The 15,820-nt window shown below is 47.6% G+C and overlaps 1 protein-coding gene across 1 annotated transcript in view; it reads left to right on the forward strand.

Annotated features, from left to right (window-relative positions):
* The window catches only part of COL4A2 (collagen type IV alpha 2 chain), a 226,109-nt gene that overhangs the window by 158,224 nt on the left and 52,065 nt on the right, over positions 1 to 15,820 (forward strand). The window contains exons 21-26 of the mRNA XM_060231861.1: positions 5,526 to 5,686; positions 8,273 to 8,345; positions 8,435 to 8,541; positions 11,602 to 11,803; positions 12,835 to 12,900; positions 14,203 to 14,265. Coding sequence (XP_060087844.1) covers positions 5,526 to 5,686; positions 8,273 to 8,345; positions 8,435 to 8,541; positions 11,602 to 11,803; positions 12,835 to 12,900; positions 14,203 to 14,265 — 672 coding nt within the window. The remainder of the gene's footprint in view (positions 1 to 5,525; positions 5,687 to 8,272; positions 8,346 to 8,434; positions 8,542 to 11,601; positions 11,804 to 12,834; positions 12,901 to 14,202; positions 14,266 to 15,820) is intronic.

Here is a 15,820-nt window from a genome sequence, read left to right on the forward strand (position 1 = left end):
AACACTGCTCCCAGCTCCTCCTTCAGCTTCTTCTTTCTTGCTTCTTTGCGCCTTCTCAGCTTTGCTCCTCCAGCTTGCATTCCTCACCTCCCCTGTCGTGTCTGACATCTCCCTTTTTATCCCTGGGGCTCTGCCCATGCTGGTCAAGGCCAGTACCGCCCCTTCCTTCTCAGAGCCTTCTTCCTCTCTTATCCCCTTCCTTGCCTCACTACAGCTGGGTTTGCCTAGGGCTGCCACTAGGCTTCCCAAACCCCCCGCCCTGGTGGGGGACCCCCGAATAAGCAGCCTCCTCCCCCGCTCTCCAAAAATCCAGAAGCGGGGGTGAAAAACAGCACCAATTTTGGTGCCACTCTCTCAAACAGAGACACTCTTTCCCTGCCTGCCTCCCTCGCAGGCTTCAGGCTCCTCCCTTCCTCCGGGTCACAAAGAGCCGCCCACCGCCGGCCTGCTATTCGCTCCAGTCCAGCATCCCTTCGTGAGGTGCACGCTGGGACTCGTAGTCCTTGCGTCCTCTCCAGCTGCCGGGCGGCGTCTCCTCGGAGACTACGTTTCCCGGCGTGTCCCGCGCAGCTCTTTCCGCGGCTGGGCAGCTGTGTGTGGCGGCTGAATGGCAGTGCGGGGCTGGCAGAGGTGATGCTGACGAGGGGAGCCAGGCCGTAGCCGGAGAGCGAAGGCGAGGCAGCCGCTGGCATGTTCGGGCGGTCGCACAGCTCGGGCGGCGGGCACGGCAGTGCCGCCCGCAACGTCCGCTCCCTCGACAATCTCAAGTGAGTCTCCCGGGCGGGGGAGACGGGAGGAAGGGGGCTCTAACATGGGTTCGGGACGGGGCACGTGGCCTTGATCTTGGCTGCACCCCCAAAGTCCCCAGATATTTCTTGAATTGGACTTGGCAACCCTAGCTGCCACTGTCTTCTTGTGAGGTGCCCCGCCCTATCCTGGAACATCTGCTGCCTTTTGCCCAGGAAATGGAGCCTCCCTGGCCTCTGCTGCCACCTTCATGCCACACAGGGGTGGAATTCTAGCAGGAGCTCCTTTGCATATTAAGCCACACACCCCTGATGTAGACAATCCTCCAAGAGCTTACAAAAAAGAGCCTTGTAAGCTCTTGGAGGATTGGCTACATCAGGGGTGTGTGGCCTAATATCCAAAGGAGCTCCTGCTAGAATTCCACCCCTGATGCCACAGTTATGCACCTCTTCTGCAAAAGCAGAAGGAAGGCTGCTTAGAGCAGATGGTTGGCCTACTGTCAGAACTTAAGAACTTCAAACGGATCCCATACTTGGTTACAAAGTTAGGATTTTATTGAAGAGAACTAAGCACTGGAAAAGGCAAGATAACAGTGATGGCGAGAGCCAGCACCAGCACAATTTTATACACGTAAAGCAAACATCTCACAAAGCCACAATTCACACCGTTACAGGCACATCTGTCTTCTCACCATCACTATCAGTAGAGAGGATGCCTCCCTACTCCGAAGGCCATGCTGCTCGGCTTCAAAGGGTCCCAGTGTGAGAATGTGCAGAGACATAACATAACTCATTCTACAGCCCCAAATATTTTGGATACCAGTGGGGCAAGGTTAATTACTATTCAAGCACTTTGGGTCAAGCAAGGGTTACAACATGGAGTCAGTTTGGTTCAGTAACAAAGCAGCTCTAAGCCACAGTAACAGTACAATACAGCATTGGTCACATTATAGGGAACCAGCAGTAAAGATACAAGTTCTGACATACTGCCCCCCCTAAGCGCCCCCTCCCGCGGGGCCAGCCTTGGGCTTGTGTGGGTACAGTAGGTGAAACTTTTTCAGCAGTTGCGGAGCGGCTACGTTCTGAGATTCGACCCACTCGTCACAGCTCGGGGGGAAGTGTTTCCACCTGACCAAATAATACAGTTTCCCCCTTTTGACTTTGGAGTCCAGGATTTCCTGGACTTCATGGTGACTCTGACCCCTCACTGTCGTCGGAGGGGGCGGTGGGGCCCTGGGATGGAAGGACGTAGCACCAGGGTCTTTCCGAAGCAGGCTGCAATGAAAAACAGGATGGATCTTACTTAGAGATTTGGGTAGTTCGAGTTCCACCGTTACTTTGTTTATTACCCTTTTTATTTTGAAAGGCCCAAGAAACTTCAGTGCGAGTTTGCGACAGGACTGGGGAAGGGGAAGGTTTTTTGTCGACAGGAAAACTGTATCCCCCACCTTTAGGTCCCACTCTGGGGAGTGTTTCTTGTCAAACTGCTTTTTGTAGGCTTTTTTCGCTTCCTCCAGGTTTTCCTGAATACCCTTCCAGCCTTCACGGAGGCCCTCCCACCATTGTTGACAGGATGTGGGTTCGGACGGGCTGGCGGGGAGGGCGAGTGTAGGAAACGGCTTGCCCTCGTAACCATTGATAATTTGAAAAGGGGAGGTTTTGGTCGAGCTATGGAGGCTATTGTTGTAGCCATATTCTGCAAAAGGGAGGAGATCCACCCAGTTGGACTGTTGGAAATTAATGAAGCAGCGGAGGTACTGTTCCAGAAGACCATTAACCCTCTCCGTCTGTCCATCCGACTGGGGGTGGTAGGCAGAGCTTAGTCCTTGCTCGATGCCAGCGAGTTTGCAGAACTCCCGCCAGAAGTTGGCAACGAACTGCGTCCCGCGGTCGCTAATGACCTTGTCTGGGAACGAGTGTAGGCGTACAATGTGGGTGAAAAAGAGCTGGGCGAGTTTTTTGGCCGTGGGTAGCTTTTTGCACGGGACGAAGTGGGCTTGCTTTGAAAATGTGTCAACTACGACCAGGATGACTGTTTTGCCCTGTGAAGGTGGGAGTTCGACAATGAAATCCATGGAGACTACCGACCAAGGTCGGGTGGCTGTAGGGAGGGGAACCAGGTGGCCCGGGGGTTTACCCCCCCTTCGTTTTGCCATGAGGCAGGTGGGACATGAAAGAACAAACTCCGACACGTCTTTTTTAATTTTTGGCCACCAGAACTGGTGAGTGAGTAAGTTGAGGGTTTTGACATAGCCAAAGTGGCCGGCCAGGCGACTCGAGTGGCAGCGCTCCAAGACTTCTTTTCTGAGGGGAGGGGGCACATAGATTTTTTCCTTGTGCAGCCAGAGCCCGTTTTCGGCTTTAACCAAGTTAGGGGGGCGGTCAGCCTCCTGGTTATATTCTGAGAGGAATCGAGGCAGCAGATCTGAATCCGGAGGGCTGGTCTGCTTGCCGGAGCGGGTAGTGACCCCCCCCCCCGAGATGGCTGAGGGGGAAATTAAGGAGTCCACTACCTCCTCCCGGAGACTGTCGTGTTGTGGCATGCGAGAGAGGGCGTCTGCTAAAAAGTTCTTTGAGCCTGGGATGTGTTTCAGCACAAAGTCAAATTTAGCAAAGAAACCTGCTCACCGGATTTGTTTTGCAGTCATTTTGCGGCGCCCGGTGAGGGCTTCAAGGTTTTTATGATCGGTCCAGATTTCAAAGGGCACTCTCGCTCCCTCAAGCCAGGAGCGCCAGGTTTTTAGGGCAAACATGACTGCAAACGCCTCCTTGTCCCAAACCGACCAATTTCTTTGTTCGTTGGAAAATTTCCTTGAGATATAGGCACATGGTCGGAGCACCCCATTTTCCCCTCTTTGCATTAATATGGCTCCCACTGCGGCGTCGGAGGCGTCGCATTGGACCACGAAGGGTTTCAGTTCATCGGGATGAGCCAACACGGGTTCGGAGGTGAAGAGGCGTTTCAGTTCAGTGAAAGCTTTTTGGCAGTCAGGCGTCCACGTTAGGCGCGCGCCTGGCTTTTTCGCCTCGTCACCTTTCCCTTTGGTTTTGAGGAGTTCCGTGAGGGGGAGCATGACTGTAGCGAACCCCTTAATGAAGTCGCGGTAAAAGTTAGCGAACCCGATAAAACTTTGTAATTGTTTGCGGGTTCGAGGGGGCTCCCAGTCTAGTACCGCTTGGACCTTTGCGGGGTCCATAGCCAATCCCTCCCCCGACACCCGGAAACCCAAATAGTCCAGTTCGGTCTTGTGAAACTCGCATTTCGACAATTTGGCATACAGTTTGTGTTTGCAAAGGGTGCTCAACACTTTTCGGACCAGGGGCACATGAGACTTTAGATCTTGTGAATAGATAATGATGTCATCAAGGTACACCACCACCCCCTTAAACAGGAAGTCCCGTAGCACTTCATTGATAAAGTTCATGAATACTTTATAATGTCAGAACTTAAGAACTTCAAACGGATCCCATACTTGGTTACAAAGTTAGGATTTTATTGAAGAGAACTAAGCACTGGAAAAGGCAAGATAACAGTGATGGCGAGAGCCAGCACCAGCACAATTTTATACACGTAAAGCAAACATCTCACAAAGCCACAATTCACACCGTTACAGGCACATCTGTCTTCTCACCATCACTATCAGTAGAGAGGATGCCTCCCTACTCCGAAGGCCATGCTGCTCGGCTTCAAAGGGTCCCAGTGTGAGAATGTGCAGAGACATAACATAACTCATTCTACAGCCCCAAATATTTTGGATACCAGTGGGGCAAGGTTAATTACTATTCAAGCACTTTGGGTCAAGCAAGGGTTACAACATTGAGTCAGTTTGGTTCAGTAACAAAGCAGCTCTAAGCCACAGTAACAGTACAATACAGCATTGGTCACATTATAGGGAACCAGCAGTAAAGATACAAGTTCTGACACCTACCTGCTGCTTTTTTCCTTTCCCCACAGTGGCTTTGCCGTGTCTAGTTTTCTGTGCATGTGTTTTTTAGACAAGTCCTACTTGTCTGCTGGTGGGGGGCACTGGGGTCCGTTCTGAGAGCTTCAGACATGCACCACAATGTCATCACCAGGAAATGACATCACACCGCCAATGTCAGGGGCCGACGCTCTAGTTTTTGGGCACAACTCTATGGTTTGAGCCCCATTTTACCATAGTGTTTTGCCCAAAGACTAGAGCATCAAACCGCCCCCCCACGTCAGTGATGTGATAATGTCACTTCCGGGTGATGTCATTACATTGTGTTCAGGGGCATTTGTGGGTGACGGTTCCCCCTGCTGGCCAGTTGGCTGGCAGCAGAAAGGTGCCGACAAAAGCAGAGGAACCCCCACTGGACTAGAGGCCTGACACTCTTATTGAGTTTAATGTATGATTGAACCCAAAGGACACTGTTCTGGGCAGAGCCGTGGCATGCAAACGCCAGGCTGAGCTCTGTCCCTTTTCCATAGAAAAACTCTTGTGCTGTGATTCTTGGGAAGTAACCAGTGATTTTTTTTGTAGCAGCAACTCCTTTGCATATTAGGCCACAGCCCCTGATGTAGCCAATCCTCGTGGAGCTTACAGTAGGCCCTGTACTAAGAGCCCTGTAAGCTCTTGGAGGATTGGCTACATCAGGGGTGTATGGCCTAATATGCAAAGGAGTTCTGCTACAAAAAAAGCCCTGGATGTAACAATACAGAAACAGTGGCATTTGCTGCTTTTCCTGTCAGTATGTACTTATGTGAATGTTGTTTTACCTCTAAGGAAAAGGTGGGACGTGTCTTTTTCCCTCCAGGTGAGCCAGGGGATTGCAGTTGTGGAGCTGATGAAGGAAGAAGGGGCCCCGCTGGGCAGCCAGGACCCCCAGGTTTTCCTGGCCCAGCAGGACAGCCTGGGAGAAAGGGAGAAGTCGGCGATCAAGGCCAGCATGGCGTTCCTGGATTTTCTGGTGCAAAAGTATGGTATTTTGGCGATACATTCCCATTTTCCATCTTATCTAAGTCGATCTGTCAAACGTAAAAAAAATAACAAAATTCTAGATCGTTGCATGACCACGTTTTACAAAATAGGGTTTCATTCCTGGATTGTCTTCCATTTTCTCTCATTTAAAAATTCCAGTGCCTGGGAACCTAATAAAGGAGAGAACATCTATGTGACTTTGTTAGAATGACTATTAGCCTCAAAAGTTGCTGTACAAAAGACTCTGAAGAAATGGTGTGCCGCCTTTTGGATTATTTGTGATTTAGAGGGTTTTTATTGGTCAGCCACTTTGGAAATTTTGTACTGAAATAGGGAGTGCAGTGATGGAGGGGGAGGCTAAGTAAAAATCCCCTTAGTTGGAGGGCAGAATTCTGTACCCCTTTGTACAGCCAGCAGAAGCAGAGTCAGTTACACAGCATAAACAACAAAAGGGTAGCTGGTTAGCTTGCAGGAATTAATAATTTATTTTGAAGTCCAGAATCCATAACTTTAGCACAGAATTTGGATTAGGTGTTTCCACAGATCATATGATTGCAGTAGAGAGCCAGTGGGATATGGTGGTTAGCAGGGGTAGAATTCTAGCAGGAGCTCCTTTGCATATTAGGCCACACACCCCTGATGTAGCCAATCCTCCAAGAGCTTACAAGCTCTTTTGTAAACTGCTGGAGGATTGGCTCCATCAGGGGTGTGTGGACTAATATGCAAAGTAGCTCCTGTTTGAATTCCACCCCTGGTGGTTAGACGGCTGTACTAAGATCTGGGAGACCCAAGTTCAAATCTGCGCTCTGCCATGGAAGCTCTTTGGGTGACCTTGGGCCAGTCACAGGCTCTCAGCCTAATCTACTTTACAGGCTTGTTGTGAGGATAAAATGGCGGAGAGGAGAACGATGTAAGCCACTTTGAGTCTCCATTGGGAGAGGAGGATGGGCTATCAATTGTCGATTAAACACACACAGAGTTATATATATGGGATTATATAATTCCAGTCCAGGTTTAAGAGAGCCAGTTCAGTGTAGTGCACGGACTCTGATCTGAGAGAACCAGGTTTGATTCCTCACTCCTCCACTTGCAGCTCCTGGAATGGCCTTGGGTCAGCCCTAGTTGTTTCAGAGCTGTTCTCTCAAGAGGTCTCTCAGCTTCACCTACCTCACAGGGTGTCTGTTGTGGGGAGAAGAAGGGAAGAGAGATTGTAAACCACTCTGAGTGAAGAGTGGGGTATAAATCCAATCTCCTCCTTCTCCTCCTCCTCCTCTTCTTTTTTCCACATGGGATTATTTTCTCTTCACAAAGTCATAGGATCACTTCAAAGATGGCACATTTTGTGAGCATTAAATGTGCCATCTGGAGAGGTTTTTTGAGTTAGTCACAGATGTAATCCGTTACAAATTTTTACCATGCCTTTTCCCAAGGGACTCAGGATAGCCCATGTGGCTCTTCCTTCCTCCATTTTATCCCCACAACAACCCTGTGAGGTAGGTTAGGTTCTGAGAGAATTACTTGCTCAACATCACCCAGCAAACTTCAAGGCAATGTGTCGGGGGATTTGAACTGAGATTTCTTTAGTCTGATAGAGTAACCACTACCCTATGCTAGCTCTCCATCATGACACCATTCAAGTGTTAGAGTACTTAGCAGGAAAATCAAATAATAATCATAATTAAAAACAATTTATGCAAAATTATTCTCTAATTAAGTTGATGACCAAATACAAAATTCTATCTAACCCAATATAAATATTTCTATATGGATAATTCTATCAAAAAATAGAACAAAGCAGTAGACAAGAGCACCCTTAAGACCAACTAAGTTTTGTTCAGAATGTAAGCAGCAATTCTTAATATGTGGGCAGTGAGTTGGTCTGTGGAATCACTGCCCACTTATATTAAGAATTGCTGCTTGCCATTCCCATTTTGTCTGATGAAGTCTGCTTAAGAGCACACGAAAGCTTACATTCTGAACAAAACTTAGTTGGTCTTAAAGGTGCACTTGTCTACTGCTTTGTTCTATTGCTTCAGACCAATACGGCTGGCTGCTGGGATCTATCTATCAAAAAATGGTTAGGATTGTTCTGGAATCATATAACTGTTAGTTTAAACAGCATTTCTATTAAAGAATGATTCCATGACGTTTGGAAAATAGTCAGTTTTCAACAATAACTCATGTTATCAATAAGGGAGAGAAGGGGAGGAAAGAGAAACTTTTGAGTTGATAGTTTCCGTTTCTGAACAGAGATATAAAAAGAGACACAGCTTTGATTTAAACAGTTACAAGCAGGGCTTTTTTTGTAGCAGGCCTTTGCACATTAGGCCACACACCCCTGATATAGCCAATCCTCCAAGAGTTTACAGGGCTCTTAGTACAGGGCCTACTGTAAGCTCCAGGAGGATTGGCTACATCAGGGGTGTGTGGCCTAATATGCAAAGGAGTTCCTGCTGCAAAAAAAGCCCTGTTGGTCTCTAAAGTGCTATTGGACTCAAATCTAGTTCTTCGACTGCAGCCCAACATGGCTGCCCTCTGGTACTAGGATGACGGCAGTTAACTTGATTCTTTGAACACAAACAGGGGCTGCCGGGACTTCCTGGACTTCCCGGACCGCCAGGGCCTAAAGGGGATGCCCGATACGTAACAGAAAAAGGTACAACCGGCAATCGGTTTTCTTTTGAATGTTGCATACATTGTAGTGTCACGTGGCTTGTAGCTGACTGAAGGTGTTTTTTTCACCAGGTGCCAAAGGAGACCCAGGAGACCTTGGGTTTCCTGGAGCGAAAGGAGAGGATGGTTTACCAGGCAGAGATGGGAAAGATGGTTTGCCAGGACTTCCAGGGCTTCGTGTGAGTAACGATGGCAGGTTTCACATGGGGGTTCCATGGCACTTGCTGCTGCTTTCATCTCCACTCCTCCCCCTTTTCCCGATCACATCTGTCAGGTCTAGGTTATCTTCAATAATAACGACTCAGAATTTACTCAATTTACTCAGGATTAGTGTTTATCAGGGGTGGAATTCTAGCAGGAGCTCCTTTGCATATGAGGCCACACACCCCTGATGTAGCCATTAATGTCGAGGTTGGACTACTGTAATGCCCTCTACATGGGGCTACCCTTGTGCCGGACCCGGAAACTGCAGTTGGTGCAGAACGCTGCTGCCCGGCTGCTATTAGGGCTCCCAAGATGGGAGCACATTCGGCCGGGGCTCCGGGATCTGCACTGGCTGCCAGTAATATTCCGAGTCCAGTACAAGGTGTTGGTCATTACCTTTAAAGCCCTATATGGCCTAGGACCTGTCTACCTTAGGGACCGTCTCTCCCCACACGTTCCCCAGAGAGTACTACGTTCGGGTTCACAAAACCTGTTGGTAGTCCCTGGGCCAAAGGAGGCCCGCCTAAAATCCACCAGGGATCGGGCCTTCTCAATAGCGGCACCCCATTGGTGGAACCAGCTGCCGGAGGAGGTGCGGGCCCTGCGGGACCTAGGGCAGTTCCGCAGGGCCTGTAAGACAGCCCTCTTCCGGCAGGCCTATAACACCTAACTGATAATGAGAACACCTCTGGATGGAACAAAATGCTTTTATAGACCGCTGATTTTATCTTATCTTTGTTTTATTAACTATGGTTTTATTGTATTTGTAAATGTTTTAAATCGAATTGTATGAATCACTATGCTGTGAGCCGCCCTGAGACACTTCGGTGAGAAGGGCGGGATATAAGTCCACTAAATAAATAAATAAATAAATAAATCCTCCAAGAAGGCTCTTTTTTGTAAGCTCTGTATCTTTTCATGTGACAACACTGAAGAAATGACACTTGGCTACAATGTAAAGTAGTGAGTCTACAGCTTGTATAACAGTGTAAATGTGCTGTCCCCTCAAAATTACGCAACACACAGCCATTAATGTCTAAACTGCTGGCAACAAAAGTGAGTACACCCCTAAGTGATAAAGTCCAAACGGGGCCCAAAGAGTCAATATTTTGTGTGGCCACCATTATTTTCCACCCTCTTGGGCATAGAGTTCACTAGAGCTTCACAGGTTGCCAGTGGAGTCCTCTTCCACTCCTCCATGACGACGTCACATAGCTGGTGAATGTTAGAGACCTTGCGCACCTCCACCTTCCATTTCAGGATGCCCCACAGATGCTCAATAGGGTTTAGGTCTGGAGACATGCTTGGCCAGTCCATCACATTTACCCTCAGCTTCTTTAGCAAGGCAGTGGTCGTTTTGGAGGTGTGTTTGAGGTCGTTATCATACTGGAATACTGCAGCCCAGTCTCCGAAGGGAGGGGATCATGCTCTGCTTCAGTGTGTCACATGTTGGCATTCATGGTTCCCTCAATGAACTGTAGCTCCCCAGTGCCGGCAGCACTCATGCAGCCCCAGACCATGACATTCCCACCACCATGTTTGACTGTAGGCAAGACACACTTGTCTTTGTACTCCTCACCTGATTGCTGCCACACACGCTTGACACCATCTGAACCAAATAAGTTTATCTTGGTCTCATCTGACCACAGGACATGGTTCCAGAAATCCATGTCTTTAGTCTGCTTGTCTGCAGCTAACCGTTTGTGAGCTTTCTTGTGCATCATCTTTAGAAGAGGCTTCCTTCTGGGACGACAGCCCTGCAGACCAATTTGATGCACCGTGCGGCGTATGGTCTGAGCACTGACAGGCTGACCCCCACCCCCACCTCTTCAACCTCTGTAGCAATGCTGGCAGCACTCATATATCTATTTCCCAAAGCCAACCTCTGGATATGACGCTGAGCACGGGCACTCAACCTATTTGGTTGACCATGTAGAGGCCTGTTCTGAGTGGAACCTGTCCTGTTAAACTGCTGTATGGTCTTGACCACCATGCTGCAGCTCAGTTTCAGGGCTTGACAATGTTCTTATAGCCTAGGCCATCTTTATGTAGAGCAACAATTCGTTTTTTCCAATCCCCAGAGAGTTCATTGCCATGAGGTGCCATGTGGCACTTCCAGTGACCAGTATGAGGGAGTGAGAGCGATAACCTGCTCTCCCTTCACACCTGATGCCTTGTACCACTAACAAGTCACATGACACCAGGGAGGGAAAACGGCTACTTGGGCCCCATTTGGACACTGTCACTTAGGGGTGTACTCACTTTTGTTGCCAGCAGTTTAGACATTAATAGAATTTTTGTAGCAAGAACTCTTTTGCACATTAGGCCACACACCCCTGAGGTAGCCAATCCTCCAAGAGCTTACAGGGCTCTTAGTACGGGGCCTACTGTAATCTCTTGAAGGACTGGCTACATCAGGGGTGTGTGGCCTAATATGCAAAGGGGTTCCTGCTACAAAAAAAGCCCTGCTTCCATCTGCAATCATGAAGGTTCTTTACCCTTTTCAATGCTTGGAGAAGTTGACGGCTCTGAGCCTCAACCGAAGCTCCTACTCTGAGATCCGCTGCCAGGCCTGACAGCCGCCCACTTCAAAGGCATCTGCTGCTGCACCAGCGTGGTCACCTGAAGAAATCCATTCCCTGCTTTTCATTCTTAAGGTTTAAGCCTTCTAATCCCTCCCTCACAGTTTCCTCTTTTGTTATAGTCAGTGGACTCAACAAACAGACAAATTGCTCCTTTTTCTGGAAGATTAAGCAGGAAAACAACAGGTCTTCAGAACAGAACAGCTCTTTGGAATCCCCTGGCTGGGATGCCCCAAAAAGCAGTACAAAAGCCCCCTAGGCCGAGCCACATGAAGGGCGTGCAGCTTTCCAGAAAGACCAAGCCTCCATTGAATGACAGGAGACCTTCTGCTCTGTGCCTGCTTGCCAGGGCAAGAGAAGCTAAGTTGACCTTGGTTCAGAACAGCTCCATACTGCAAACAGATAGATGAGCTTTATGTAAGCAAGGGGCTTTAGATTTACTCTCTCTTACAGGGTGATGGTACAAGAGGGGCCATAGGGGACGCTGGTGACCCAGGACTGCCTGGCCCTAAGGGCTTTCCAGGTGAAGTCGGTCTGCCTGGCATTAGCTTGCCAGGCCCCCAAGGATATCCCGGTTCTCCAGGTGACCTCGGGGCGCATGGGAGCCCTGGCTTGCCTGGCCTTCCAGGTCCCTCAGGGACTCCTGCTCAAATAGGTATGTGCAAACATTCTGATAGTAACCGCTGTTGAATCATAAACTCTTTCTTTCTTTCTTTCTTTCTTTCTTTCTTTCTTTCTTTCTTTCTTTCTTTCTTTCTTTCTTTCTTTCTTTCTTTCTTTCTTTCTTTCTTTCTTTCTTTCTTTCTTTCTTTCTTTCTTTCTTTCTTTCTTTCTTTCTTTCTTTCTTTCTTTCTTTCTTTCTTTCTTTCGACTATGTCAGTCAGTGTATCCCCAGTCAGTTAGAAAACCATAGCGCAGTTTCCTCATTGCAGCCTTGAGAGCATAATTGGATGGCGAGGGAGACCTGATGGTGCTGGCCCTTTGGTGCACGGCTTCCTCCAGAAGCCTCCAGACTGGCAGCTCTCCAGCTCTGAAGTTGTCTCTGAGAATTCAGGGCATGGCCAGTTTACCGGAGCAGTGCTTACATTGTTTTACGTGGAGCACAATTCCTGTTGCTGGGGATGGTTTGGGGGATTGTGTTCATTAATTAGAAGTCATTTGTTGGAATCTTCAACAGCCTTCAGATAAAATTTTGCTAGAACAGCTTTATTTATTTCAAAGGATCTGGCCATGATTTGAGAAGCCGGGATTGTTTTGTTTACTATAACAAAAATGGGTGGGGTTTGGAATAGGTAAAGAACTGTTGGCTCTCACATGAAAGGAATTCTGCAGAGGGGACTGTTCTTTGGATGCCCAATTGGAGGTGAGATGGGTGGTCACCAGCCACGCATTTCCATAGCTGTCCAATTGGAACCTGGCCTTCTTAGCTTTAGGTTCTACACTGAAACTTTTATTTTTATGCAAGTTTAGGATTATCCATTGGTTTTTTTCATACTATATGTTGATTGCAATTATTATATACTGTTAACATTTGTTTTCTGGTTTGTATGTTTTGTTGTTTCATGAATCTCATTATTTATGGGCTGTGACTTAATATGATTTTCCTGGAAGCTAGTGACTGAGAAGTGGCATAGAAATTCTGTAAAAATGATGTCCACTCCCCCTCTCCTTTTAACTTTCTTCAAGATTGTGGACAAACACAAACAGTGCAAGTGCTTTTCCCTGACAACAGGACAGAACCACAGTGGCCAGGTAAAATCAAACATAAAATTATTTTTAAATGCATGGGAGGTTAGGTGGAGGGTGGGAAGCACTTCTATATGTTGTACTCCGCCCTAAGCCCTATGGGGAATGGGCGGAAATTAAATATACTAAAATAAAAATAAAATAAATAAATGACTGGGCTTGAGGAAGCAAGTTTTGCCATATCTAACTAGGTTGTAATTTCTTAAACCTGGATTTGGCTTAATGAAATGTAGTCCTGTATAAAAAACTCCAGTGAAGAGAATACTGCAACTTCTTTTTTTCTTATTGATGTCTCTACATGAAAGGGTTGGTTTCTATTCCAGTTCAGAGAATTTCAGAGGGTAGCTGAGTTGGTCTGCAGTAGAACAGTTAAGATTCCAGTCGACGAACAGCTTAGAGAGGTAATAGCTTTTGAGAATCAAAGGTGCAGGGAGCTTTGACTTTTGAAAGCTTATATCCTGAAAACCTCATTGGTCTCTAAAGTGCTATTGGACGTGGAAATTGCTTGAGAGAACGCCATTGCTTTAAATTAGGGGTGGCCATACATATTGTGTGGCTCCTGGAGGTTTGCTCTTGAGCAATGTTCCCTCTAAGCTGCAGTCTTGTGAGCAAAAATTCTTCTTTGTGAGCTACTGGTATTAAAGTGGTGAGCTACTGCATAAATTATTGTGTTCTGGGCCATTTTTCGTGAACTAAGACAAAAATGTGTGAGCTGGAGGCTAAAAACCTGTGAACTAGCTCACGCTAACTCAGCTTAGGGGGAACACTGCCCTTGAGTAAGTGTATGTCGCATCAGGACCTCAGTCAGCCTCTGAGTGCTGACCCATACATAGATTCCCACCATGTGTGAAGGGGGAAGGAGGGGGAAATAGGCAGGCTTGCAAGCTCTTCTTCTCCACCACAGAGATTACCCGGAGACCTAGAGTAGGGAAAGAGAGTGCAAGAGCCAAGGGAGAAAAGTGAGCAAGTAGGGGAGGGAAGCTGCTGGCTGCACTGACAAGTCCAAGATTAAGAGTTTTAAACGTATGTGTAGTATTTGTTCATGTCTTGTGCTCTCAAACATCTGACGTTTGTCTTTGTGGCTCTTACATTAAGCAACTTTAAATTTTAGGAGAGAATTATTCTGTTCCCAGATAGCCTCCTCCCCTTCCTTTCTGTATTTCCCTTCATATTCTGCATACTCCTACTGCTAATACTTGGGGCAGAATAGACCGTATGGGCTTATGCTTTATGTCAAGCATTCTTACTGAGCAGTGGGTTCATATTCATTTTCCAGAACTGCTCAATCCATTCCATTTGTCTCTCTAGGTGCTGGCTGCCCTACGGCCCCCAAAGGAGCTCCAGGAAATCCAGGGTTACCAGGACCAAGAGGTAAAAGTCTCCCTTCATTTGGAGTTTGTCTTGTTCATTGCTGTAGACACAGCTAAGCAGGATGCTAACTCTTGAGTTCACCCCACTCTTACCGTTTTTGCACGCAGCTTACCTCGCAGTCACAATCCTGTTCCCTCCGCAGCATCTGGTCGGATTTCCCACCATCTGCGCCGAAGTTACAGGAAGTGCCGCAGCTTTTGCGTAGCAAACGTAAACCGCTAAAACCCAGTTTACGTTTGCTACGCAAAAACCGCAGCACTTCCTGTAACTCTGGCGCAGATGGTGGGAAATCCGACCAGACACTGCGGAGGGAACAGGATTGTGACTGCAAGGTAAGCTGTGTGCGAAAACAGTATCTGTTTTCTTCACTGGCTGAGGTTTGTTGGCTGGTTTTGCAGTGCGGGGCCTTTTCAGTGATAGCATCAAGGACACAGAACTTCCACCCCAGAAATGCCCATCTTTCTCCCTCCTTACTAGTTTTCAGACATCACATTTCAGACAGCTTTTATATGAGAGAACCTTTAGGTTCAGCTGATCAATGGTATACTGATAGCTGGATGATAGTTGTTGAATCTTCCTTTCTACGTTCTGGAGAGGTTTTTGTTTACTTGCTTGCTTGTTGTTCACTTAGTTGTTGGTTGGTTTATTTACTATATTGTTTTTATGGTTGCTAAGCTTCTTGGACCTGTGTGGGCAAAAAAGGGAGGGGCACAAATATCTTATATTAAATAAATAAATACAGTTGTGTTATTTAAATATTCCATAGCAATAAATCTGGATAAATGTATTTAGCGATGTAGAGCAGCACTGCCATAACAGTGATTCAGTCGGTAGTAATTTTTTTGCTAATTTCTTATAATCATGATCTAAACCTAAACTCAAGATAATGCAACTTAACACGTTCTGGGTTTAGGTTTATATCCTTCCTTTCCACTCACCCCACAAACCTCACATCTACTTATGTGAGTCCTTCCCATTTGCCCACAAGCCCTCCTACCAACCACAATCACAGCTGTCTGCAGCCCTTTTCCCAGTTGCACTGGAACATGGGTTGTGGAGTGCTAGCCAGGGAGTGGAGGGAGGTCAGCATCAGTGGGCCCTGCCAGAAGCCCCAGGCCCTGGCAGCTGCTTCACCTCAGGGTGTACTAATGCCAGCCCTCAGTAGAGTAACAGTTACTTGGACACACGGTGGGAAGGGGCTCTCTGGTAACTCCAGAGCCAGTTTGGTGTAATGTTTAAGAGTGGCAGACTCTAATCTGGAAACTAGGTCTGATTCCCTAGTCCTCCACATGCAGGAGTGACCTTGGGTCAGTCACAGTTCTCTGAGAGCTCTCTCAGCCCCACCTGCCTCACTGTTCTGAGGAGAGGGAGGGAAGGCAATTGGAAGCCGGGTGAAGGGCAGGGTATAAATATAATTTCCTCCTCCCCCTCCTCCTCCTCTTCTTCTTCTTCTTCTTGGAGGAGGAGGAGAGGTGTTCATTATCCTGATGGCCAAACATGAAAAAGCCAGGTGGATATATGGGGTTGTGCTATGTATATATTTAGAGCCCCGTGG

Source organism: Heteronotia binoei, chromosome 1, assembly GCF_032191835.1.
Source record: "Heteronotia binoei isolate CCM8104 ecotype False Entrance Well chromosome 1, APGP_CSIRO_Hbin_v1, whole genome shotgun sequence".
NCBI classification, from domain to species: domain Eukaryota; kingdom Metazoa; phylum Chordata; class Lepidosauria; order Squamata; family Gekkonidae; genus Heteronotia; species Heteronotia binoei.